This window comes from Schistosoma haematobium, chromosome 1 (assembly GCF_000699445.3).
Source record: "Schistosoma haematobium chromosome 1, whole genome shotgun sequence".
Taxonomy (NCBI): domain Eukaryota; kingdom Metazoa; phylum Platyhelminthes; class Trematoda; order Strigeidida; family Schistosomatidae; genus Schistosoma; species Schistosoma haematobium.
Window position 1 is genome coordinate 55,742,580 of NC_067196.1, and position 22,785 is coordinate 55,765,364.

Genomic DNA, 22,785 nt, shown 5'->3' on the forward strand with positions numbered 1-22,785 from the left:
CTCTTGAACATGAAGCACCTATTAATTATTAGAACAGTTATTCCTTGCAATAATTCTTCACCAACTGAAGGAAGTACTACAAATATTTAAGTCTTACCGGTTACTGGATATTTCGTCTTTACTTCTGAGTTTAACAGCGATTCACACAAACTTCGCATATCTATACCTCCTGAGTTTATCTTATCCTTTTAACGTTGTTTTCTAGACCTTATCTTGAAATTAAATAAAGGCGTTGAGGTTCACTACAGCAATTGGGATCACAGACCAAGTTACGAAGCAACAATATTGTTGCTGTATATAGAGCTAACTTGTACACTACAAAATTGAGACTGCTAAATTATTGCTTTTGGCAGCTATTTTGTGTTTTTAATACGGCAAAAGACGACTTAAATATGAGAAAACGTAATATTCATGCAACAGAAACAACCCACGACAATAGAAATACGGAATGACCGCCTCCAGTCAGGTCGTTCAAGGTCGTTGAAACGAGGCGACGGATTTGAAAAAGTCCAACGTGCACTTTCCGGGCCGTCCATATTTTTTCCTGTTTTTTTCCAGCTCTCTCCACTCAAAATACTCAAAATACTTCACTTGCACATAGGGTATCTTCCAGCCAGACGCAAACTGTTGCATATGCATCAATCATTATCCTTTAACCTGCATTTAAGTTTTTCCCACCGTTCCTTTGCCTCTAATGTAGAGTTTTGTAGGATTGGTAAAGCCTAGCTGTTTAGTTTGCTCAAGTTTTAGGAAAACTTTACTCAGATAGGTGGTTTTCATGCGCCATTGCATCCTTATAAGAATTTACAACTAATGTGGTTGGGTCTTCGTATATAAATACAAACATAAGCTTAATGTTGTAGCAATAACGGTTCAGGAAGTATGGTAGTCTGACACGTAGTTGTCTTCCTTTTGACTATTTAGCAGGACGAGCGTGTTGGTAACTGTAATTTGACTCCGGATTTTCTCTAAACAGAGTAACAAATCCCTTAACTACAACCTGCGCCTACAAAATGTCGTAAATATCTTTTATGAGAGAAGAGAAAAATAGATGGTATATATGGCATATGGTATCTAATGGTTTTTTTATAAACTACTAGACAATTTCAGATCTATGATCATATCACCCCGGGTCGTTTTATGATAAGATAGTAGGCTTCAACCGGTTAAAATGAAGAATTTTTGAGATCACATAATTACGTTTCGTCACAATCCCGAGCAATAACTATCTGCTTGGGTATCACTGAGATTTTGGTGAACAAGTGCTGCATACTGATATCCTGTTGACCGTCTGCTGCAACTGTGCCCAGACAATCGTTTATTTTTAACAAGCATTAGTTTTAAGCACAAGGAGGGACATCGTCTAAAATGGCGGTCGCCTGCACCAAACCAACGATGGACTCAACTAGACCATATTGCCATCAGTCATCGTTGTTGAGGTTCGAAAGAAGACTACTGCTCGTTCTGGAATACATGCTTGGACTCCGATCATGTTCTGATACAAGCACGTATTTGCTTGTGCTTCACTGGACACGGTAAAGCCACATTAAGAAGACTCATTCGAGTTAAACTCAGTGACGAGAAAGTCAAAAGTAGATTCCAGGAACAACTTAGGCAATTCCGAAAACGAGGCCGACCCGGATGTTGCTTAGCAAGATATACAAACAGCAGTGACATCTACTAGTGATTTGAAACAAAGGACCACGAATAACCAGTGTATTTGTGCTACATCTCTTGCACTGCTAGACTCTCGTAAACTTATCCCATCAGGCTCCGAACACGATGATAAGCGAAAACAAATCAAATCTAGGTTAGCCCAAAGTCTATGGAACGATCGTGAGCAGTGGTGGGCAACGAAAGCAAAACAGATGGAAATGGCAGCGACTGTAGGTAACACCAGGCAGCTTTCCAGACTAATAAAGGAAACCGAAATTGAGAAGTCAAGTGTAAGACAATCTCTGAAAAAGACAACATTCTCATCTGCTCGCAGTACAGAGGTTTAGAACGATGGAGGAAACGCTTTAAGGAGAAGTTGGGCTTGCCTCCAACTATTTCACAGCTACCTACCATTTTTAAACATCCTGAACGGAACATTGAAATAGGCCCTTGACTCTAATTGAAGTTCAAAAAGCTGTAGCTAATCTGAAACGAGTAAGAGCAGATGGATTGGCTCAAGAGGTCTTTAAGTAAGGTGGTCCAATTTTAGCGATTAGGTTGATTAATATTTTAGCTAAAATCTGGGAGTTGGATGTAATCCCATCTGACTGGTCGCAATCACTGATTGTCCCAATATATAAGAAGGAGTCAAAATCATCCTGTGATAACCATGGAGGGACTAGTTCAACTAATATGGCATGTAAAATACTAGCCTCAATTGTTGTCGGACGCCTAACTAAGACTCGTGAACTGCAAACACGAGGAAATCAGGCTGACTTCAAACCTGGTCGTGGCTTCATCGACCACATATTCACCATTCGCCAGATCTTAGAACACAGACATGCTTATCGGCGTACGACAATGGAAGTTTATCTTGACTTAAAAGCAGCATTTGACTCTGTAGACCGAGAGGTTCTGTGTCAGTGTCTGTCATTGAAAAGTGTTCCTCAGAAGTACATAAACCTTGTGAATGCTCTGGTTTTATGTTGTAGCTGTTTGAGTCCTCCACTTTTCCTTCAAAGTATTAGCTTCTAGGTCATTTTGTCTGCGAAAATCACTCATATATTCGATACATACTTAAAGAGTTTTTGGATGACTTTACTTTTCTGTTTAAGCTAACTTATTTAATATGATCCTTGTCGCAACATTGTGGTACTTAATACGGGGCTGGGTACCTTGTTTAAGAGTGTGTGTCAGATATGGCATTTGATCAGGATGGCCCACGTTACCATTGATCACTAATTAATTCTGGCTGGCATTTGTACACTACCGAACTCACGAAATTGATCTCAACATTTGCTATCATTTTTTATCCATAGTCCTTTACTCAGTGTCATTAATTTTGCGAAAATTTCAAAGACAGTTATTTACACCAATTTATTAAATCTATTCAGTATGGTATTCACCAGATTACTACTTTTACCGTACTCACCATCGAAACTTCCATCTGACGCTATCGTAGGTATCCTTCTGCAGATAATGCTTCTTGTGACCGGTTTTTCAAGGATTGATTTGTCACTGGATCCACTTTATTTAACTTCAGTCTCATCGACCCTAGTATTTGCTGTATGGTGAAGATTCGATATAAGTTCACAAGACTGTCTTGTATTTTCGGGTTACGTGTGGCGTAGGTTGTCCATCTGGCATCCAAGCAGCGAATATATTGTGTAGAAGTTGCTTATCTCCTTTTTAGGTATGTATGGACTGTGATTTTCTAGTATTTATCTAGACAGTTTCATCTCACTGATCTGAAGCCGATGGACATATGTACCGGTTTCTACGTTGCCTATAACTGATCAGCTCTTAAAGGAAGGGGAGTTGCTGTTAGTGTATTTTCCTAACGAATAATTCTGTAATTCGCAGCACTAAATATACACTAGAGACATCGTGTTGCTTTGCTTCAGTCACAATGTGTTTTGCTCTTGAGACGTTCATAAACTTTAATCTGGTTCCTTAGTAGCTTTTTGTTAGTATGGTTGTCAGCTTATAATTCAATCTTTTTTCATTTCAAAGAAATATGCAGCCCCCTCTTGTCATGAGAATACTTGCTGCCTCTGTGTCTTTAGCCGACAAGGCCTGTTTTTTGATTCGTGCGGTATATGATTCCAAAGACTTGGCCATTATCGACAAAGGAGTTGACGATTTGCAATCTAGAGCTGATCGAGATTCTCAACGGTGCATAGTACAATCCTTGAACGAGACCTTCCCGGGTCTTCATGTTATTGGTATATTTAATGTTTACTCTAATAACTCGAAAAATAGGCGAAGAAGGTGATCTGGATCCTGGAGATCTATCTACGTCCACTGAGTTAAACTCAACTGTTCTTGAACACCGCTGTCCTCCAGAACTAAAAGATTTGTCACTGGAGGATATTGTAGTTTGGGTGGATCCACTGGATGGTACAAAGGAATTTACTGAAGTATGTTTATCTATTTGATTTTTATTCATGATATCAAGTAAAATACAACCACATACTAACAGTAGATGTCCATTCATGGTTTTAAACTCTTAAGTAAAATTAATTTTCCCTGTGTACGTGCTTCTTCTAAATACAGGGCCTTGTTGAGTTTGTTACAGTTCTTATCGGAATTTCGATTGCTGGAAAGCCTGTGGGTGGTGTTATCGCTCAACCCTTTTACAAAGCCAATACAACTGAGCCTCACTACACGACTCGAATCGTTTGGGGACTTGTAGGTCTGGGTGTGTTTGGCATAAATCCTCTGGTACCTTCTTCAAAATTGCCATATCCAGTCAACCAAAATGCCCAAAAACTTACTTCACCTCATGTTATTGTGGTTACTCGATCCCATCGCTCTACTACTCAGGATTTTGTCGACGGAGCATTCTATCCCACTGAAGTAAGCATTATTGTATTGTTACAATACATTTTTGAATTTCTTGTGTGGGTATGTTCAACACTTTTACATATCACATAGTTCTCAAATATTTGATATTGATCTGTAATTGTGGGTGTAAAATGCTTTGTATCGCTCTTAAAATCAAATAATCTATTAAACTCTACCCTGGGAGTTGAAAGGTCTTCATTTTGAAGAGTTATGAAGCCTCATAGTGGGAGCCGAAATTCTTTGCAATTCACGAGGCTGATACTCTTCTAACAACCAGAGAAACAGTTTTTATAGGTACATGGAACGTTCGGACATTGTGGAAGACTGGTAAGACCATACAAATAGAAACGGAAACGAGGAGATACAACTTTAACGGTGCTTGGAATCATTGGAACCCATTGATTCCAAGCTGGACAGGAAAGGTTATATTCGGAAGAGATGCTGCTGTACTCTGATCACGGAGAGGAAAATGCTCCTCACACTCAAAAAGTTGCTTTGACGCTGTCCAAAGAAGCACCTAACGCACTTGTAGGACGGGAATCATGGATCCTGGATCATCAAAGCGTCATTCAAAACAAAGGAGGGAATCACAATGAATGTTATCCAGTGTTATGCACCGATCAATTATAGCAGTGACAACGATAAAGATCAGTTCTACGGGAGGCTGCATTCGATCATAGTGAAATGTCCAGGAAAGAACCTGACCATCCTAACGGGAAACTTAAACGCCAAAGTCGGAATGGACAACAACGTTTATGAGGATATCATGGGATGACACGAACTGACTGAGAGATAGGAATGAGAATGGCGAGGGACTTGGAAATTTATGTGTATTCAACAAAATGGTTTTAGGTTGCACAATATTTCCCCACAAACACATACAAAAAGCTACATGGGTCTCACCGGACCACACCACGGAGAATCAGATAGATCACATTTGTATCAATAAAAAATTCCAAAGGACAATTGAGGATATGAGAACCAAGAGAGGAGCTGACATAGCTTCAGATCACCACCTGGTGGTGGCCAAGATGAAACTGAAGCTAAAAAAACACTGAACAGCTGGGGAAACAGCATTAAAAAGGTTTAGTGCATCGTCCCTTCGAGATACTAACAAACTCAATCAATTCAAGATAACTCTCAACAACAGGTTTCAAGCCTTACAGGATCTAGTAAGGGAAGAAACTACTATGGAGGAAAACTGGAAAGGTATCAAATAATCACTAAATTCAACATGTCAGGAGATTCTGGGCCGCAAGAAGCATCAACATAATGAATAGATCGCCATCGAAACCCTAGATAAGATTCAGGAAAGGAAGAACGACAGTACAGCGATTAACAACAGCCGAACAAGAACAGAGAGAATCAATGCACAAGCTGAATACACAGAAGCAAATAGGAAAGTGAAAAAAGCATTAGAACTGACAAGCAGAAATATGTGGAATACCTAGTAACAACAGCGGAAAAAGCTGTAAGTGAAGGAAATATGAGACAACTATATGATACAATGAGGAAACTAGCAGGGAAATATAGTAAACCAGAGAGACCGGTCATGGACAATGAAAGTAAGCCAATCACTTAGATTCAGGGACAGAGGAACAGACAAGTGAAATATTTCGAGGAACCCTTGAATAGGCCAGTCTCATTGAACCCTCTGGACATCGAAGCACCACCTACAGACCGTCCTATAGCCGTCACTCCACCAACGACCGAATAAATCAGGATGGCCATAGGACAAATCAAGAGTGAGAAAGCAGTAGGACCAGACAATATACCAACCGAATCACTTAAGTCATACAGAAGTAACTGCAAAGAAGCTCCGCATTTTATTCAAGAAGATTTAGGAGGAAGAACAAGTGACGACGGACTGGAAAGAAGAATATCTCATCAAGATTCCTAAGAAAGATCTGGGCAAATGTGAAAAATATAGAGGCATCACACTACTATCTGTACCAGTAAAAGGTTTCAACAGTGTTGCTGAACCGGATGAAAGATGCAGTAGACGCCCAACTTCGAGATAAACAGACTGGATTCTGTGAGGATCGGTTGTGCACAGACCAAATCGCGACACTATGGATCATCGTCGAACAACCATTTGAGTGGAACTCGTCACCATACATCAACTTCATTGACTATGAGAAGGCGTTTGACAGTGTAGATAGGAGAACATTATGGAAACTTCTTCGACACTACAGAGTTCCTGAGAGGATTGTCAACATCACACGGAATTCGTACGACGGACTACAGTGCAAAGTCGTGCATGGAGGTCAGCTGACAGACAGTTGTCTACGCAAGATACTCAATGTCCGTTGGCTGGATACCACCAGAAACAGCCTACTGTGGAAGAGAACAAACAACAGCCGAACAAGAACAGAGAGAATCAATGCACAAGCTGAATACACAGAAGCAAATAGGAAAGTGAAAAAAGCATTAGAACTGACAAGCAGAAATATGTGGAATACCTAGTAACAACAGCGGAAAAAGCTGTAAGTGAAGGAAATATGAGACAACTATATGATACAATGAGGAAACTAGCAGGGAAATATAGTAAACCAGAGAGACCGGTCATGGACAATGAAAGTAAGCCAATCACTTAGATTCAGGGACAGAGGAACAGATAGGTGGAACACTTTGAGGAACTCTTGGATATGCCAGTTGTCTACTCAAGGTACACAATGCAAGTTGGCAGGATAGCATCAGCAACAGTTTACTGTGGGAGAGAACAAACCAGCTTCCATCTGGAGAGGAAATTATGAAAAGACGCTGAAAGTATGTATGACATACATTGCAGAAACCATTAAACTGCGTCAGTAGGCAAGCTCCAACTTAGAATTCTGAAGGGACACATAAAAGAAGAAGACAAAAAATACATTATTTCGGGAATTAGAAGCAGACATCAAAAGGATGAATAGCAACTGGAAAGAACAGGGTTGGATGGAGAATGTTGGTGCGCGACCTATGCTTCTCCACGAGGGTTAGCAGGCGTAGCTAAGTAAGTAATCGTTGTTCTAGTTTTTACGTAGTTTTCTTATGTGTGGTGTGTACTATTATTATACATGAGCTACTTTACGAGCTCGTGTTTACAACCACTTGGTCACCACTAGTGATGAATGCATACATGAATACATGCGTTACCAAGTACTTTAAGCACGATATTTATGCATTCCACCAATTTCCAATTTACATATTTCTCTTATTTACAGAAGCAAAATTAATTTTGTGAGAAAACCCTTTTGTTGCTTGTTTTGTTAACATTAGTAGTAATCTGTGAATCAAAAGCGAATATTAAACTTACAATGTGTGTTAAGTTTTCCGTTTGAGACATGTCTATAGTCAAATTATTATTAATTCCGTAAAATATACCGAAACCATTGTGACTAGAAAAGTTCAACTGTATCGGTGTCGGGAAATAATTCTAGATTTTCTACGTCATCGCATTGTAGTTTCAAGAGTACATCTTCGTAAAACATATTAAAGGATCTACATTTGCAAATCAGAGCAAAACATGCTAGCAAGTAGTATTAGTTTGAAAACCTTGTAGTTTATTTCTGTTTTTTTCCACTGGCGTTTTATGCTTAATAGTCTTGATAAACCTCCCATTTTCGTCGGGCTGAAATGTTTGATATGCTAAAAACCATTCGGTTCCGTACTTCCGAGTTTATATAGTTTAACTGAAAATCGTAAACGTAGTAATTTACTATGACTAATATTATCTATATGTCGTTAACCTACACAGGAACTAGCGAAATAGCTAGCTAAATTTCTAAACCTAATCCGCAATATTTATGTATTTTTATTTATTTATTTTAACATAAATATTGGTACAAAGGGGCACCGAATACATATGTGCCACACAAGTCACTTGATTTGTGTGTGGGCTATGATACTGCTCGGGTGTCCAAACCGAAGCAGGTGGTTTTCTTAGGGGGCCACACCCGGAGCCATCGACCTGAAGGTCTACAAGGCAGTGGAGCAACGTTAGGAGTGCACTCCCATGGTAGCCGATGACCAATAATAGGTTAATACCCCTTTTGTCCCCTCAGGATACTGGAGCCCATATGCACCACTGGTTTGGAATTAGGGTTTTCCAACTCCCGTAGGTGGACTCTCTGTGTCCACCAACCCGGTTAAAGCGCCAAACACTCGCTTTTCACCCTCTCAATTTCGTAAACACTCCCGTCACGAGAATTTAGTGAGTAGGAGCTCCGTAGGAGTGGCTGTATACATGTGACCATGTGAGAGAGTATTTTTGGGGAGGTGATTCTCTCCGCCCTCTGCCGTACCGTGGCATTCGGGGGCAATGAGCAATAAATTGTGTACGTTTTCCTTAAAAGATACATTTAAACTAACTGACCTTCTTGATCGTTTTGTTATTAAAGAAACGACCATGCATTCTTTTGATGTATACATTGTTTTTACGAATGTTCCCCTTTTCCCTATTCGGTCAACACTGTTGAAAAATTTACTTTTGTTGTGTACTCTGAAACTTCATGTTTAAAGGTGAACATTTTCGACAAGTTGATGGTGCTGCTATGGGTAGTCTTTTGAAACCTTTCTTAGCTAGTGTATTTGTCATATGTTGAGAGTGTGACAAATGAGCTCATCAGTGAGGTAACTTCATAAGAGATACGTGGATGATGTATTAGTTATGTGTGATAATAATTTCGATACTGCTCAGTCATTAGATAAACTAGATAGTTTACAGGATGATATCGCACTGACCTATGAGGAAGAAAGTAATAACAGATCATCCTTTTTAGACGTACTTTCGAGTCGATGGGAGGTTGGGATTATAATGCGGTCAGTATATAGAAAACCAACATGGAGTGATCAATATTTAAAATTCCAGTTTTTATCCGTTGTAACACGAGCGAAGCTTCGTAAGTGCCTCTCTAACAGCACTCAAAACATATGTGCTGCAGATATGTTTGAAGAAGATGCGGAATTGCTGACTGACACAGTGATATCAAACGGTTATCCACTGGAGTTTATAAATAAGTGCAATAGTCAGTCAACACCAAATCTCTTTAATTCTGTTGCGAAGGAAAGTGTTAACATACCTCTACTATTTGGAAGTGAATCTAACAGTATGATTTTAGGACGGAAACTAAAATCAGCCATCGAAGACATATTACGCTGCTAAACTGATCATGATCGGAGGTACTAATCCCATGATTCCAAATAAACCTAAACATTGCACGAGTAATGCGATGATTTCCCCTTCTTTCCATACTATGTTGATTTTCTCTTTAAAGTACTACTTTGTTTACTTGAACCGTCATTTATTTGACCCTTATTAATTTTCACTTAAGATGCCTTGACAAGTATATGTGACTAGATTGTTCGAGGTGTAACTGCCCAAATACGAAACGTTTTTCAGACCAACTTAGTCTTCTCATTTTTCTACCAAAATGTCGACTTCTTGATCTTTCTTTATTGTGTATAAAATCTTATGCCATTCAGTAAATATGCTGTAAGTAGGATCTGTCGATAAGTTTTCACTTTATGTAGCTCAAAACCTTGTTTTTGACTCTCTGTATCTTGAAACTTTTTTAATGATGCAAGTTCGATTCTAATTTCATGTATTTTTAGTAATGAAACTGGTTATTTTGGATGTTAGAGTTTATGCACAAGTTTTATCCCTAAAATCCGAAATATACTCGTGCAGTATTTGTTATGCTATCTCATTTTTTAATCCCATATCTTATTTTTTCTTTTCATAGGTTCTTCGTGTAGGAGGGTGTGGTTATAAAGTTCTAGTGCTTCTGGAAGGACGTGCTCATGTTTATGTATTCCCTAGCCAAGGTACTAAAAAGTGGGATACATGTGCTCCAGAAGCTGTGCTTCTGGCATCTGGTGGGATACTAACAGATTTAACTGGACAGTCTTACAAATATGATCTGAATGCTAAACATGATAATCTTCGAGGCATACTTGCTACTCCTGTCGCCGATTGGTTGCCATCATATGTTTCTTGTTTGCCAAAAGAAGTGCTTGACGATTTCTCAGCTCGTGATTAGGTAATACTAAATCTTATTTTTTGTTTATTATTATTGACTTTGTTCAATATTAGATGTGTAGTACACTATAGAATTTTCAGCACAAAGTGTTGGTCATTACATACATTTCCTATGTGTTTATGTGAATAAGCCTTTCTCTTCGCTATTCCGTAGTCGTATTTCTTTTACTTGATAACAATGTTTATATGACATTCTATATCATCCATAGACTAATTCGTATGTGTTCAAGTGTGTGATTATTTTGTTCTTTTGATTCTTTCTACCAATGTTATATGTGTTTTAAAAATAGTAATTATTTGGACGAGTATTTAATGTGTTCAGGTGCCCACTTCTTTTCGGCTGTATAAATTGTTTTTGTTGGCTGAAAATCACTTATTATTGTAATCTAACTAATTTTATTTTGTGAAGTCCTAATGGTTTCGATTGAATGTTGTGATCCATAATTTTCGTTTCTGAATCTTTCTTAATTAAAGAAAGTCTCAGTCGGTTCAATCGTATTAAAGCATATATTTATTATGTAAGAAATAAATAAAGCTAAATTATTATTAATGTTGTCTTAACTAGTAAAAAGACGATTCTATGATACTGGTTGGTAATAGTTGATATAAAAGTGGAATTATCATTAGTCAAGTGGACACGGAAGTTATGGAGAACAGGTTTTCAGTTATCTCGACAAGAATAAATTAGTATGTTGGTTGGATGTAAATGGAAAGATTAAGTATGTGATCCAAATAAAATGTTCATTGACTGACTTGCACGGAAGCGTTGTAAAATTTAAAAACTGCCTACCATTCTTATTTACAGATTATAAACAACATTATTAGTATGATAGTTGACAGTTTTATTTTAGAAAAATATAGGTTTATCATAATTAATCTATCTTAAAACAAATAAACTCAGAAAACGAAACGTGAAAACTATCGTGTATGTAACTTTCTCAACTAATTATGTTAACACCTCTCTTTGCTAAGTCATTCATACTAGTAGCCATTACAGTTGATGTGAAGAATACGAATTATTCACTTTTCTCCATCACATAGACTCCCTAATTCTGATAGATATAGGAATCATGAACCACAAAGTGACAGTATGCTATCCTTTCAAATTTCCTGACTGTGTTCTTTTGTTTTTCTAACGAAGTAGGGGCTACAAGCAAAACACACAACAGATTTCGGTTAGCGAGACGTCAAACTGATACTGGTTCTGATATTAATTTGATTGTTCGTGGAATATGGCTGATACTAAGGTCCCCTACTGTTTGCGAATTACCATAAATTTGGGGATGATGCTGATAACAAGATTATTTGATGAAATTCAGTGTAATGTCTCATTTAGATCCGAAACATAATGGGGCTTGTGTCACTTTACTGTCATGGTTCATTCACAAGTCACCGCTAAGTAATTGATAACTGTCCCAAAAGCGTCCCAGCTATGTAATGATTAGTATTAAATATTCTGGTACATTATGGTCTTGATTTGGCCGAGAGTGGAGTGGGTTCGCCCTCCCTCTCGAAATGCTCTCACATGGCCACGCGTATACAGCCTCTGCCAGGGAAGTCCTATTCACTGCCTTCTCGTGGCGGGGGTGTTGTTTACGAAAACATGAAGACGAAAAGCGAATGTCCGGCGCTTTAACCGGATCCCAAACCAATGGTGCACATGGGCTCCAGTATCCTGCGGGAACAAGTGGCGTATGAACCAATCGTTGGTCACCGGCTACCATGGGAATACATCTCCTCACGATGCGACACTACCTTGTGGATCAGACCTTCAGGTCGAAGGATCCGGGTGTGGCCCCCTAAGAAAACCATCTGCTTCGGTCTGGGCACCCGGGCAGTATCACAGCCTACACACACACAAATGTGGTGTGGCGCATATATATTTGGTGCCCTCTTGTACCAATATTTATGTGTTGAAATAAAATCCCCTCCCATCCATTCGGTTCTAAAATGCGCTTGGATTCCATAAAATAAGCTGAAGTAAAGCTTTTGGGGAATACTGGTCGAGAAAACAACTTTGAGTCCTTGGCGCAAGTAGCGAACCAGGATTTCCAATGTCGAAGGTATAGTGGTTCATTTCCATGAGTAAACAAAGTTGCGGCTGTCCAGAACGCTTTGATGTTTGATTAGTGTGCTATATCCAGGACTTCGGGCCATTCTTCTGATCATGTGATTGGAGAGTACTGAAATGCTACTTTTGCAACAGATGCTTCTAGTTATTTGAGATATACTTATCATCGTACCAAATCCAAATATCACTGGCAGAAGACCCTTTATTATCATGATTATCATGAACAAATATGAATACAAAAGTGAGATGTTATCCATCCTCAGTGATGAAAGTAAATTTATGCCTGAAGCCGAATTTGGAGGTATTAGCAAACTAGAGGGAAGAATAAATTCGAACCTAGTAAAACTGTTACACATGAATATTATTGGTAGAGAGGAATTTAATTCCCTAAAACCTATTGGTTCTGAGTATCGTCATCTACATTGATTACCTAAGATTCACAATCAGTCAGTCAGTATCAACGTAGAACTTCGTACGTACGTACATCAGTTCGAGTTGCCACACCACATTAGCACAGAGATGCAGTGGTCGGTTTAAATCCCGTAGTGGTAGAGGTAATAAAAGTATAAGCAGTAATCGGGAAAATTATTGTTTGGAGACGTTATTTAAAGAGTATAATCCAGTGAAATAAATTTAGGAAGAGAAAAAAAAGAGACAAGGAGGAATAAGGAGATCAAAATTTGGGAGAACACAAAGAGTGGATGCACCTGCGCCATTGCAAACGATTTTGAGCCATGTCATTCAAGGTCTCTAACCATCGATTGCTATCATCTCGCACATCCCAACCAGGTAGTCTACACCTACCAACATGGCTCAGTCCACTTGTCATTGACTTCATGAACTTGTGCCATGTTTAAGTCTGGCCGCCCCTAGCTTTCCTCCAGCCTACTCCTATACAACTGAGCATCGCACATCGAGGCAGTCGGTCGTTAAGCATACGTAACACGTGTCCCAGCCATCTCAACTGATGAAGTTTCACTACTTCATCAATTGATTTGCCATCCTTACCTAGTACCCGTTTCCTAACAACTGCATTACTTACTCGATGGTCCCACGATATACGAGCAATATTTCGAAGACACCTATGATCAAATACTAGTAACCTACGGATATCCTCTACTCTTACCGGCCACGTTTCACTGTCATAAAGTAGGACGGAACGAACTGCTGGTCAGTAAACCCGTCCTTTGGTTGATAGACGGATATCTCGCCTACGCCATAAATGACGCAAGTTGGCAAAAGCTAGTCGAGCCTTCTGCATCCGTGCTGAGGTTTCGTCACACACCAGACCACAAGAGCTGATGAGACTTCCAAGATAAGTGAAGCGATCGACACGCTCAATTACTTCACTCCCTATCATTAGTTCGGGTGTCAATGCAACCCAATCCTGAAGTAACATTTTGCATTTCGAGGGGGAGAATCGCATCCCGAACATGCTTGCATTGTTGCTTAGAGTGGTCAGAAGACTCTGCATTTTGTCAGCGTCTTCACCAAATAAAACTGTATCATCAGCATATTCTAAGTCAACAAGTGAACCTCCCGGTAGAAGTTCAACCCCTGGAAATCTAGACGAGGAAAGTGTTATCTCTAAAAGTACGTCGACGACAAAGTTGAACAAGAATAGAGATAGTGGTCATCTCTGACGAACACCACTTAAGGTAATCAATTTTGATGACACTTCGCCATAAGCTCTCACTCGACCAGTTGTGTTCGAGTAGAGAGCCTGTATAAGGTTAATGTACTTCTTTGGTACTCCTTTCAGTGACAAACACTGCCATAGAACCTTATGATCGACAGAGTCGAATGCTGCTTCAAGGTCGAGAAATACTACGATTGTGGGGCGTCTGTGTTCTAGAACCTGACGTAGTGTGAGTATGTGGTCTATACAACCACGTCCAGGTCGAAAACCAGCCTGATTTTCTCTAGTCTGCTCTTCACGAGCTTTAGTTAGGCATCGAAGTGTTATTGAAGCTAATATTCTAGACACTATATTTGTCAAATTGATTCCTCTGTGATTGTCACAAGAGGACTTTTGTCCTTTCTTATAGACTGGCACAATCAGTGATTGGGACCAGTCATATGGGATTACGTCCAGTTCTCAAATTCTACCTAAGACCTCAGCCAATCTCGCTGCTAATACTGGACAGCCATCCTTAAAAATCTCAGGAGTAAACCTGTCAGGGCCTGCTGCTCTCCTACGCTTCAGATTTCCTATGGCTTTTTCAACTTCGTAAAGAGACGGAGGACCTACATTAACTTGCCATTCAGGTTGACTGGAGATCGTGGCTGAAGGCCAGTTGAACTGATCCCTGAAGTGTTCTGCCCATCGATCCAATCTCCTGGATTGAGAATGAATAATATGTCCATCTTTCTCTGCAATTGTTTCGCTAACAGTCGGTTTCCTAATACCAGTTTCCTTAACAAGTCTGAACAATTGTCTGCTATTACCTATTGCCGCTGCCTTTTCCATCTCTCTTGCTTTCGCTACCCACCACTGTTCACGATCATTGCGTAGACTTCTTGTCAGTTTGCGCTTAAGCTGACTCCGCTCTTCATTATGTTCAGAGCCAGGTGGAATGAGTTTCCGAGCATCTATCAGTGCGAAAGATGGTCGGATATCATTCCATGCTGCCTCGGGGTGAGCATCACATACATGGCTGCCTAACTGTTTTACTAGTTGTTCCTGAAATATACTCTTAGCTTGACTATCATTAAGTAGGGCCCTAAGAGGTTTACTTGCAGCGTCTTTCCTACGTCCAGTAAGACGCAGACAGATACGCACTCGTGCTAGAGCATGATCTGAATCTAAGCATGTGCCCCAGAATGAGCGACAGTCTTCTATCGAGCCCCTCCATCGGTGGCTGATAGCGATGTGATCTATTTGGGTCCAACGTTGGGACGAATTAGGGGGTCTCCATGTTAAAAGATGTTTTTCCTTATGCTTAAAGTTAGTATTTGCAAGAAAGAGGCGGTTATCTGAGCATAGCTGCAACAGACGGTCGCCATTATCTGTTCTATGAGCCACGACACCATAAGATCCACCTCGGTGTCTTTCCGTTTCGTTTAGTTTGCCTACTTGAGCATTAAAGTCACCGGCCACTATTACTACATCAGAGCGCCTAGCTTTTCCTGAAGGTCGGAGAGCTTTCTGTAAAACTCATCTTTTACATCATCTGAGATGCAGTCAGTGGGAGAATAGGTAGAGACGACGAAGAGCGTCCCTATCTTTTCGGATCCTTACTGTTCCGTTTAGTCGGACAGCGCACAAACGACTGTCTACTGGGATCCACTCTAAGAGAGGTAGTTCTGCCCAAGGACTCAATGCTATACCTACGCCGGCGAGGCCACGGGAAGCAGAATCAGGGCTTCCAGATACACGAAGCGTAAATCGAGTCGGTTCTTTATTTTGGCATGGTGAGGTAAAGTGAATGACGCTACTCGGATCCTGTATGCGCGTTCCGGAGACGCAGCACACATCGATGGCGCGGGATTCTAAAGTCTTAGCTAAGGAAGCCTGCTGTCTTATTTGGCACAGTGTTCGAACGTTAAAAGCTCCTACATGTAGTTTAGAGTGTGGTTTCAGGAGACCAGGAATAACGTTCCGCGTACTCGAATCGTTTGCCCTAGCGGTGCGAGGTGATAAAGAGACGTGAGGAGGGTTAGTCATGGAGATAAGAGAGTTATTAGGGGGTGTAGGAAGGATTTGAACGTGACCAACTTGGTCTCGTGTGCTGTTACGGGTATGAGGGCTGGTGTCACTTCCCGGCTGCCCACACCGTAGAAGGGCATTTCTTGAGGAACCTGAAAGGGAAATTGGATTAGTGTTGGTCTTGACGACCTGGGAGCGTGACCGCAGAGCCCAAGGGACAACTGCTTGAGGCCGGTCGGGATCGGCCTTTTTGTGGGAGGTTTTTGACGTGTTAGCTCCGTTCTTCAAAGGGCTTTACCGCCGGAGACGGAAATCCGTGGGGTAAGGTAAGGTGTGACATTTTTAGGGTCGACCTTTTCTAACCCCGCTTTTCCTTGTGGGAAAGCAGCATCGCTGTAGATGCTGGTTGTCCGAGGGAAACACCTTACTGCTGTCACACCCCTCTACAGTCAGCAGTACGACTTCGCCCTCAGACCTTGAGTTGCTGCTTTTAGTCTTACCGTTCTTCAATCGACCTGCCTGGCATGGTAGGACCTACAGGAACATATGTTCCAGCCAATATAGCTCGGTTGGGTCATCACGATAGGCAAGCCCGACCACCGCGTCAAGGTAGCAGCTTCGGTCGGGTAAGATTCACAAACCAAACATTCGTTTACGCCTAATTTTATCACTGTTTCGCTCATCTATATATAACCTAGTTAAATTACTGGATCCTATTTGAACACGTTTATATAAGTATTCTGTGAAGGATTCTTTTGAATTGGTCGATAATTTAGGTCGTGTTAATATCAAGGGAAAGACAATGTGTTCGTTTGACGTGATGTCCTAGTTCACAAATGCACCTCTGAAAATGACTATTAATATATTATGCGACCACATATCTTTAAACGACCTTAAATTATCTGTTTCTTTAGAAATTCTTAAAGATTTAGCACTATTATGTACTGACAACGTCCAGTTCACATTTGAAGGTGAATACTTTCACCAGATTGATTGGGATACTATGGTTAGTCCGTTAGGACCGTTATTAGTAGATGTGTTTATGACACATGTTACAAATCTAGCTGAAAACCTAGTCGAAAACACGTCTGTTTATAAGAGATATGTAAATGATATCTTAGTTTTATGTGAAAGAAAGGACGATATGAATTGCTTACTAAGTAGACTTAACACTCTTCAAAACCACATCAGCCTTTCATGTGAAGAGGAGAAGAATGACCGGCTTCTCTTCTTAGATATGCTAACAAGTAGACGAGAAGATGGTTCAAGCAGACGATCCATCTTTCGAAAACCAACGTTGACGGGCCAATACCTTAGTCACAATAGTTACTGCACAGTGCAATACAAATGAGGTTCTATGAGCGGTCTGTTTAATAGGGTTAGTCGTGTTTGTACAAATGACGGTGTTGATGACGACATCAGGTTTTTAAACGAAGCAGCGGAGAAATGGCTATCGCTTAAAATTCATAATGGGTGTAAAGGTCACGGTATACTTAGACCCACTAAAACCTTGGCAGAAAGGAACCTGTCTACATCATTTTTCGGTTTGGAGGTGATTCAAATAGCTTTTTACTGAAACAAAGGCTTAAATAAGTTGTTAACAGGACGTATTACGCAGCAAAGGTCTTTATGAAAGAGAAAACAATGTCCATGTCTCAGCAAAAACGTAAAAGACATGGAAACGATTGCGTCACATGCCACTGTGTTTATCGATTTGATTGTGTGTGGCCACATATAGATGGGGAGGAGTAATCGTGATCTCCAATTTAGGGTGTCCGAACATGTACAAAAAGCTTGAAAATTAAGGCAATATCGAGGCATAAGCACAGTATGCACATATGCCAATAACAGACTGATCAGTTGCAGTCTTAAACCTCAATGGGAAGATACAAGCCAAAACAATACCAAGTGAATTTAAATTTACCCCATTGCACAAGCAAGTGGCTGTCAGGACTCAGTAGCTGAGTGGATGAAGCGATGGCGTTTGAGGCGAATGGTACTTGGTTCGAGTCCCAGAGTGAACATCAACTCAGATGTAGGTACATCCAGCTGACAAGTCCCAAACAGGACGAAACGCGCTTCCTGGATTCTACTGCTAGCCACTATCATGTACCTAAGTGGTTGCAAAAACAAATAAAATCAAATGATCCAATGAGAGTAGATGATGAACATCCATCATCCTCTATCGCAGACATATAGTTGAAACAGGTTACAAGATTGATCTTGACACGGTTTTTGGGGTGTTGTTAAAAAATGTATACTAAGGTTTATTGAAGACTTAGCCATATGAAAATTTGCATAGTTCTGATAATCTTCGTCTTCTTATTACTCTATCCAAATTTATGAAAGGGACTAATTGCTTCGAATATCATGATCATTTTTCTTACTTATAGGGGACTTGATGTTCAGAAATGCCATCTGACAGATAAATCACACTGCACGACAGTTTGTCAGTTTTGCGTAATCGAACAAAAGAGAATCGAATGGAAATCATCTAATTTTCCACGTATACTGTTATACATAGAAGCACTATGAAGATAGCTCGTTGTTTGTAACAGTTCACAGGTGAATAGTGTTGGCCGTTTAAGCACAACCGGATTTAATGAGGATGCGGATATTGTGTTTACAAAGTTGTCCTGAAACGTTCATGGCGGAAATTCACTGACTAACGTTAATATTCCTAATAATAATACTACTGTGATGCTTGCTACTTATATTGACATAAGTAGTATATAACGCGAGTCAGGAATGTAATATGTGGCAGCAGAAGATTGAGAAGATCAAGTAAGGAAGAACGGGAATAGAAAGCAATTAGTATAGAAATGCAAGAACAATGAAGTCCGAGACAATTATTGAACATTTTGCAAATTAGGTATTATAGTGTGGTTTTTTCTATTTTACCAAGTAACTCTGTAATGTTCTACTAAACATGATTGGGTTGTCATCACCTGTGTTCTCCTTCACTACACTACCATTACTGCTGCTATTAGGACTACAGCTATTTCAAACACTACTACTACTGTTACTACTACTATCTCTACTATTGCTGCTTCTGTCTATCCGAGACCGAATACGGTCGAGATTTCCTAGAATTTCTACCCTGAAATGGTCGGCTTCCTGGAATTTATTATTCATGGAAATCCTATACGAATTACATTCATCCCACAATTGACAGGCAAATACATTCCAGTGAGCAAATACAAGTTCCCGAACTGTGCTTGTATTCTCATGTGTCTTATGATGACTGGATGTAAAACTTGATCATCCAACTGTATGCAAATAGATGGTGATGAGTTCTAAACGGAAGCTCAATAGAGAGAAACGAGTGTTTGTGCGACCAGATGATAGTTGATTATACAAGCATGTGTACATTTTCGATTTTCCACTATCGATCCGTGATAAGTTAGGTACATAGAACTTTGATGGCGTTGACGGTGAACGTACACTCGACAGAAATGGGAACCGTGCTACTTTGTATTGTTCACGACTAACAATACTCAGTTACGATCAACTAATTTTGTATTCAAGTGGGTTATCGACCTGGTTAAACCTATCGGATTGTCAGGACTACATACTTCCTCTCTATAAAAACACGTACGATACCCCATACACTGTCTACCAGAAAAACAATCAAAAACACATGTTAATAGTTAGGAAGTTTATTTTCATTTTTTTTATATCAATATGTACAAAAGGCTGATAGAAGTCAGTAAATTTCTTTCAATAATTCTTATAATTTGTTCAAATGTTATTATTATTGAGAGTAAAATTGTTTTTTAGTTTGCGAAATGGACATGAAGTTCAGGCTTGTTCATTGGTAATGACAGTCATTAAGGCAGATCTGACTGTGATCCACACGACTGTCCATCGATATAATTATTTATTCGCGAGCGTTAGACCGTCAAACTGCTCGGTAAATGCGTTTTTAGAAACTGATTACCATCACTCTAGACTAACATTATACAGACTTGACATATGTTTAGACTAATTCTATTCAAATTTTTAACAGAAAAAGTCGATCGAGCCACGTGATTGCAAATCAGTCAAGAATGTATGTTCGAAATCAATGTCATTTATTAAGGCGACCGAAAAAGTTAGTCAGTCAGCCGTTTACGTTAGGCATGAAAACTGATTTGGTGAGCATAATCCCATTCTGGAATAAGAATGAAAAGCGTAAGTTTTGATTAAGAAAATGGCCAGAGTAGAGGTGAACACTTTACAAACATCTTGTGATAAGAAGGATGATCAGGATTGTTCATGCACTGCTTTTAACTCGTCGGTATGTGAGACATTTTCACGAGAACTAAATTTGATATCAACTAGACGGGGATTCGCTCGACCTTGAGGATGTCCGTAATAAGAATAATAGTAGACCGGATGACCTGTGTTAATCCTAGGTGTATACTTACAAGTGAAGATTCAGTTTTTCTGGTAGATTTCATATTCGTGTATGTTTTCTAATTTTGGTTCAAATGGTTGTGGACGGAATAGAAGCTTTTGCTTAACAGGCTTCCGTGTCTAGTAGCAGGGGTTCACCAAATCCTCCAGGCAGGAACCTAGGTATGTTAACAATAAAAGAGGAAAAGAAATTGGTAAATCATAGTGTGATAGGTCAAGTTGCCTCTTGAAGGACTCCTGAGAAGTCGCTTGGACTAACTCGGCTGGCAGCGAATTCCAGATTTTGACAACTCTTAAGGAGTAGAAGTTGTGTCTACATTCCGTCTTGCTATGTTGTGTTTCCAGTTTCTGAGTGTTACCCCTTAGGTTATTATTCGAACTAAGCTTAAGTAGGTGTTTAAGAGGATGTCCAGAAGTGTTAAGAATACTATAAGCCATTAATAAATCACCTCTAAGACGCCTATACTCTAATGGGTAAAGGTCTAGTGAATGGAGGCGTTCTTCGTAAGGTTTAGATTTGAGTCCTCGAACTGATTTCGTGGCTCGACGTTGGATACGCTCCAAAGTGACCTTGTCCTTTTGGAGTGAGGGAGAGAGTACTATGTTTCCGTACTGTAAATGGGGACGGATGAAACTATTGAAGATTGTATGGAAAGTTCGTCCGTCAAACTGTCCAAAAATGCGCTTCAACGTTACCAGTGCAAGGTTTGCTCGGAAGGCATTTTTGTCACAGTTAGCGTAAGACTTTAAATCATGGGGCACCAGGACTCCTAAATCATTTTCGACTTGGGATACTATTAGAGAGGAGTTTCCTAAGTTGTACCTGTAGTTTGCAACATGTCGCAGATGGACTACTTTACACTTTGAAGTGTTAAAGGTAAGTTCGTTATCATCTGCCCAACTTTGAAGTCGAGTCAGATCCTCCTGAAGTGCCTGTGTATCGTCTTGGTTGCGTATCTCTCTCCAAAGTTTCACGTCGTCGGCAAAAAGTAATAAGTCTGACGTTACCTGTTGAGGAAGATCATTTATGTAGATCAAGAAGAGAAGAGGCCCTAGTACTGAGCCCTGGGGGACCCCACTAGGACATTCCATAGCCTGAGATAAAGTGAAATTAACCCTAACCTTAAAGTGTCGATTTTTTAGGTATGAAGTAAGCCAATCGATTAGAGGTGGTTTGATACCTAGTCGTTTGAGCTTATTGGTAAGACACAAGTGGTTAACCTTATCAAAAGCTCTTGAGAAATCAAGGTAAATGATATCAACCTTTCCCTTGCGATCGAGGATGTTTGTCCATCTGTCAACCGCAGTCAGCAGGTTGGTTATACAAGAGTAACCCTTCCTGAAACCATGCTGTTGGGGTGAGAAGAAATTTAAGGACAGTAGATAGTCATTTAAACCGTCGTATATCAGGGACTCCATGAGTTTTGAAGGTAATGACAGAAGAGCCACCGGCCGATAACTTGAAGGTTCATTGCGTTCACCTCCTTTGAAAATTGGTGTGATGTGAGCCAACTTCCAATTTTCCGGCAATTTGCCTCGGCTTAGCGAGTGTGAAAACATCACGCTAAGCGGCGTTGCCAGGATTGAGGCTGCCTCCCTCAGTATGGCAGGATGAACCATATCCGGGCCAGGAGAAGTATCTAATCTTAAGTGCTGCAATTTCCGGAACACCAAGTCAGCGCTTAGGTTCACTTCGGAGAGTCCTGTGGAATTGCAGATGAAACTGTCGTCAGTAAAGTTGATGTCAGCCGGTCGAAATGTTTGAGAGTAATGTGCCGCCGGAAGGTTGGCGGCGTTGTCATCGTTGTTGGTCGGGCCGTTAAGACCTACCAGTTGAGAAACTCCTGTTTTGGCTTGACGAAGAGAGGCTGCATAGCGGAATAGGCTTCTAGGGTTAGAGGCAAATTTGTCCATAAGCTTTGTCTGATACTGAAGCCTGTCTTCTCTCATAGCCTTCGTGCATATGTTCCTTATATGTTTATATTGCCTATACGCTCCGTCGTTATCAGTTCGTTTGTATTCTGCCCAACAGTGCCTTTTGCGGCTTAGCAGGCGAAGGGTACGGTTCTTGATTACTGTAGGTGGCTTGCAGCTTTTAGGAACCGTTTGAGGAACTGAATGGTCTGTAGCACATAAGAGCGTGTG

The 22,785-nt window shown here is 40.2% G+C and overlaps 1 protein-coding gene across 3 annotated transcripts; it reads left to right on the plus strand.

The window, feature by feature from the left end:
- Positions 1 to 472: 472 nt before the first annotated feature.
- On the plus strand, positions 473 to 20,543 carry BPNT1_1 (3'(2'),5'-bisphosphate nucleotidase 1). Of its 3 annotated transcripts, XM_012942749.3 has the most exons (5): positions 473 to 3,881; positions 3,919 to 4,076; positions 4,213 to 4,515; positions 10,227 to 10,523; positions 18,636 to 20,543. In XM_012942749.3, the coding sequence occupies exons 1-4, from the start codon at positions 3,674 to 3,676 to the stop codon at positions 10,521 to 10,523; spliced, it is 966 nt and encodes a 321-aa protein (XP_012798203.1). In that variant the 5' UTR covers positions 473 to 3,673; the 3' UTR covers positions 18,636 to 20,543. The 3 variants fall into 3 exon arrangements, with proteins under 3 accessions (XP_012798203.1, XP_051074557.1, XP_051074556.1); XM_051209127.1 differs by lacking the exon at positions 18,636 to 20,543 and having other exon boundaries at positions 3,919 to 4,515; positions 10,227 to 12,360; XM_051209128.1 differs by lacking the exon at positions 18,636 to 20,543 and having other exon boundaries at positions 473 to 4,076; positions 4,213 to 10,523.
- Positions 20,544 to 22,785: the final 2,242 nt, after the last annotated feature.

Excerpts from the sequence above, each read along its gene's own strand:
- BPNT1_1 (XM_012942749.3), top strand. The coding sequence starts at position 3,674 with ATGCAGCCCCCTCTTGTCATGAGAATACTTGCTGCCTCTGTGTCTTTA. Across the intron at positions 4,077-4,212 it reads GTACAAAGGAATTTACTGAA|GGCCTTGTTGAGTTTGTTAC; the intron begins GTATGTTTATCT and ends TTCTAAATACAG. Across the intron at positions 4,516-10,226 it reads GAGCATTCTATCCCACTGAA|GTTCTTCGTGTAGGAGGGTG; the intron begins GTAAGCATTATT and ends TTCTTTTCATAG.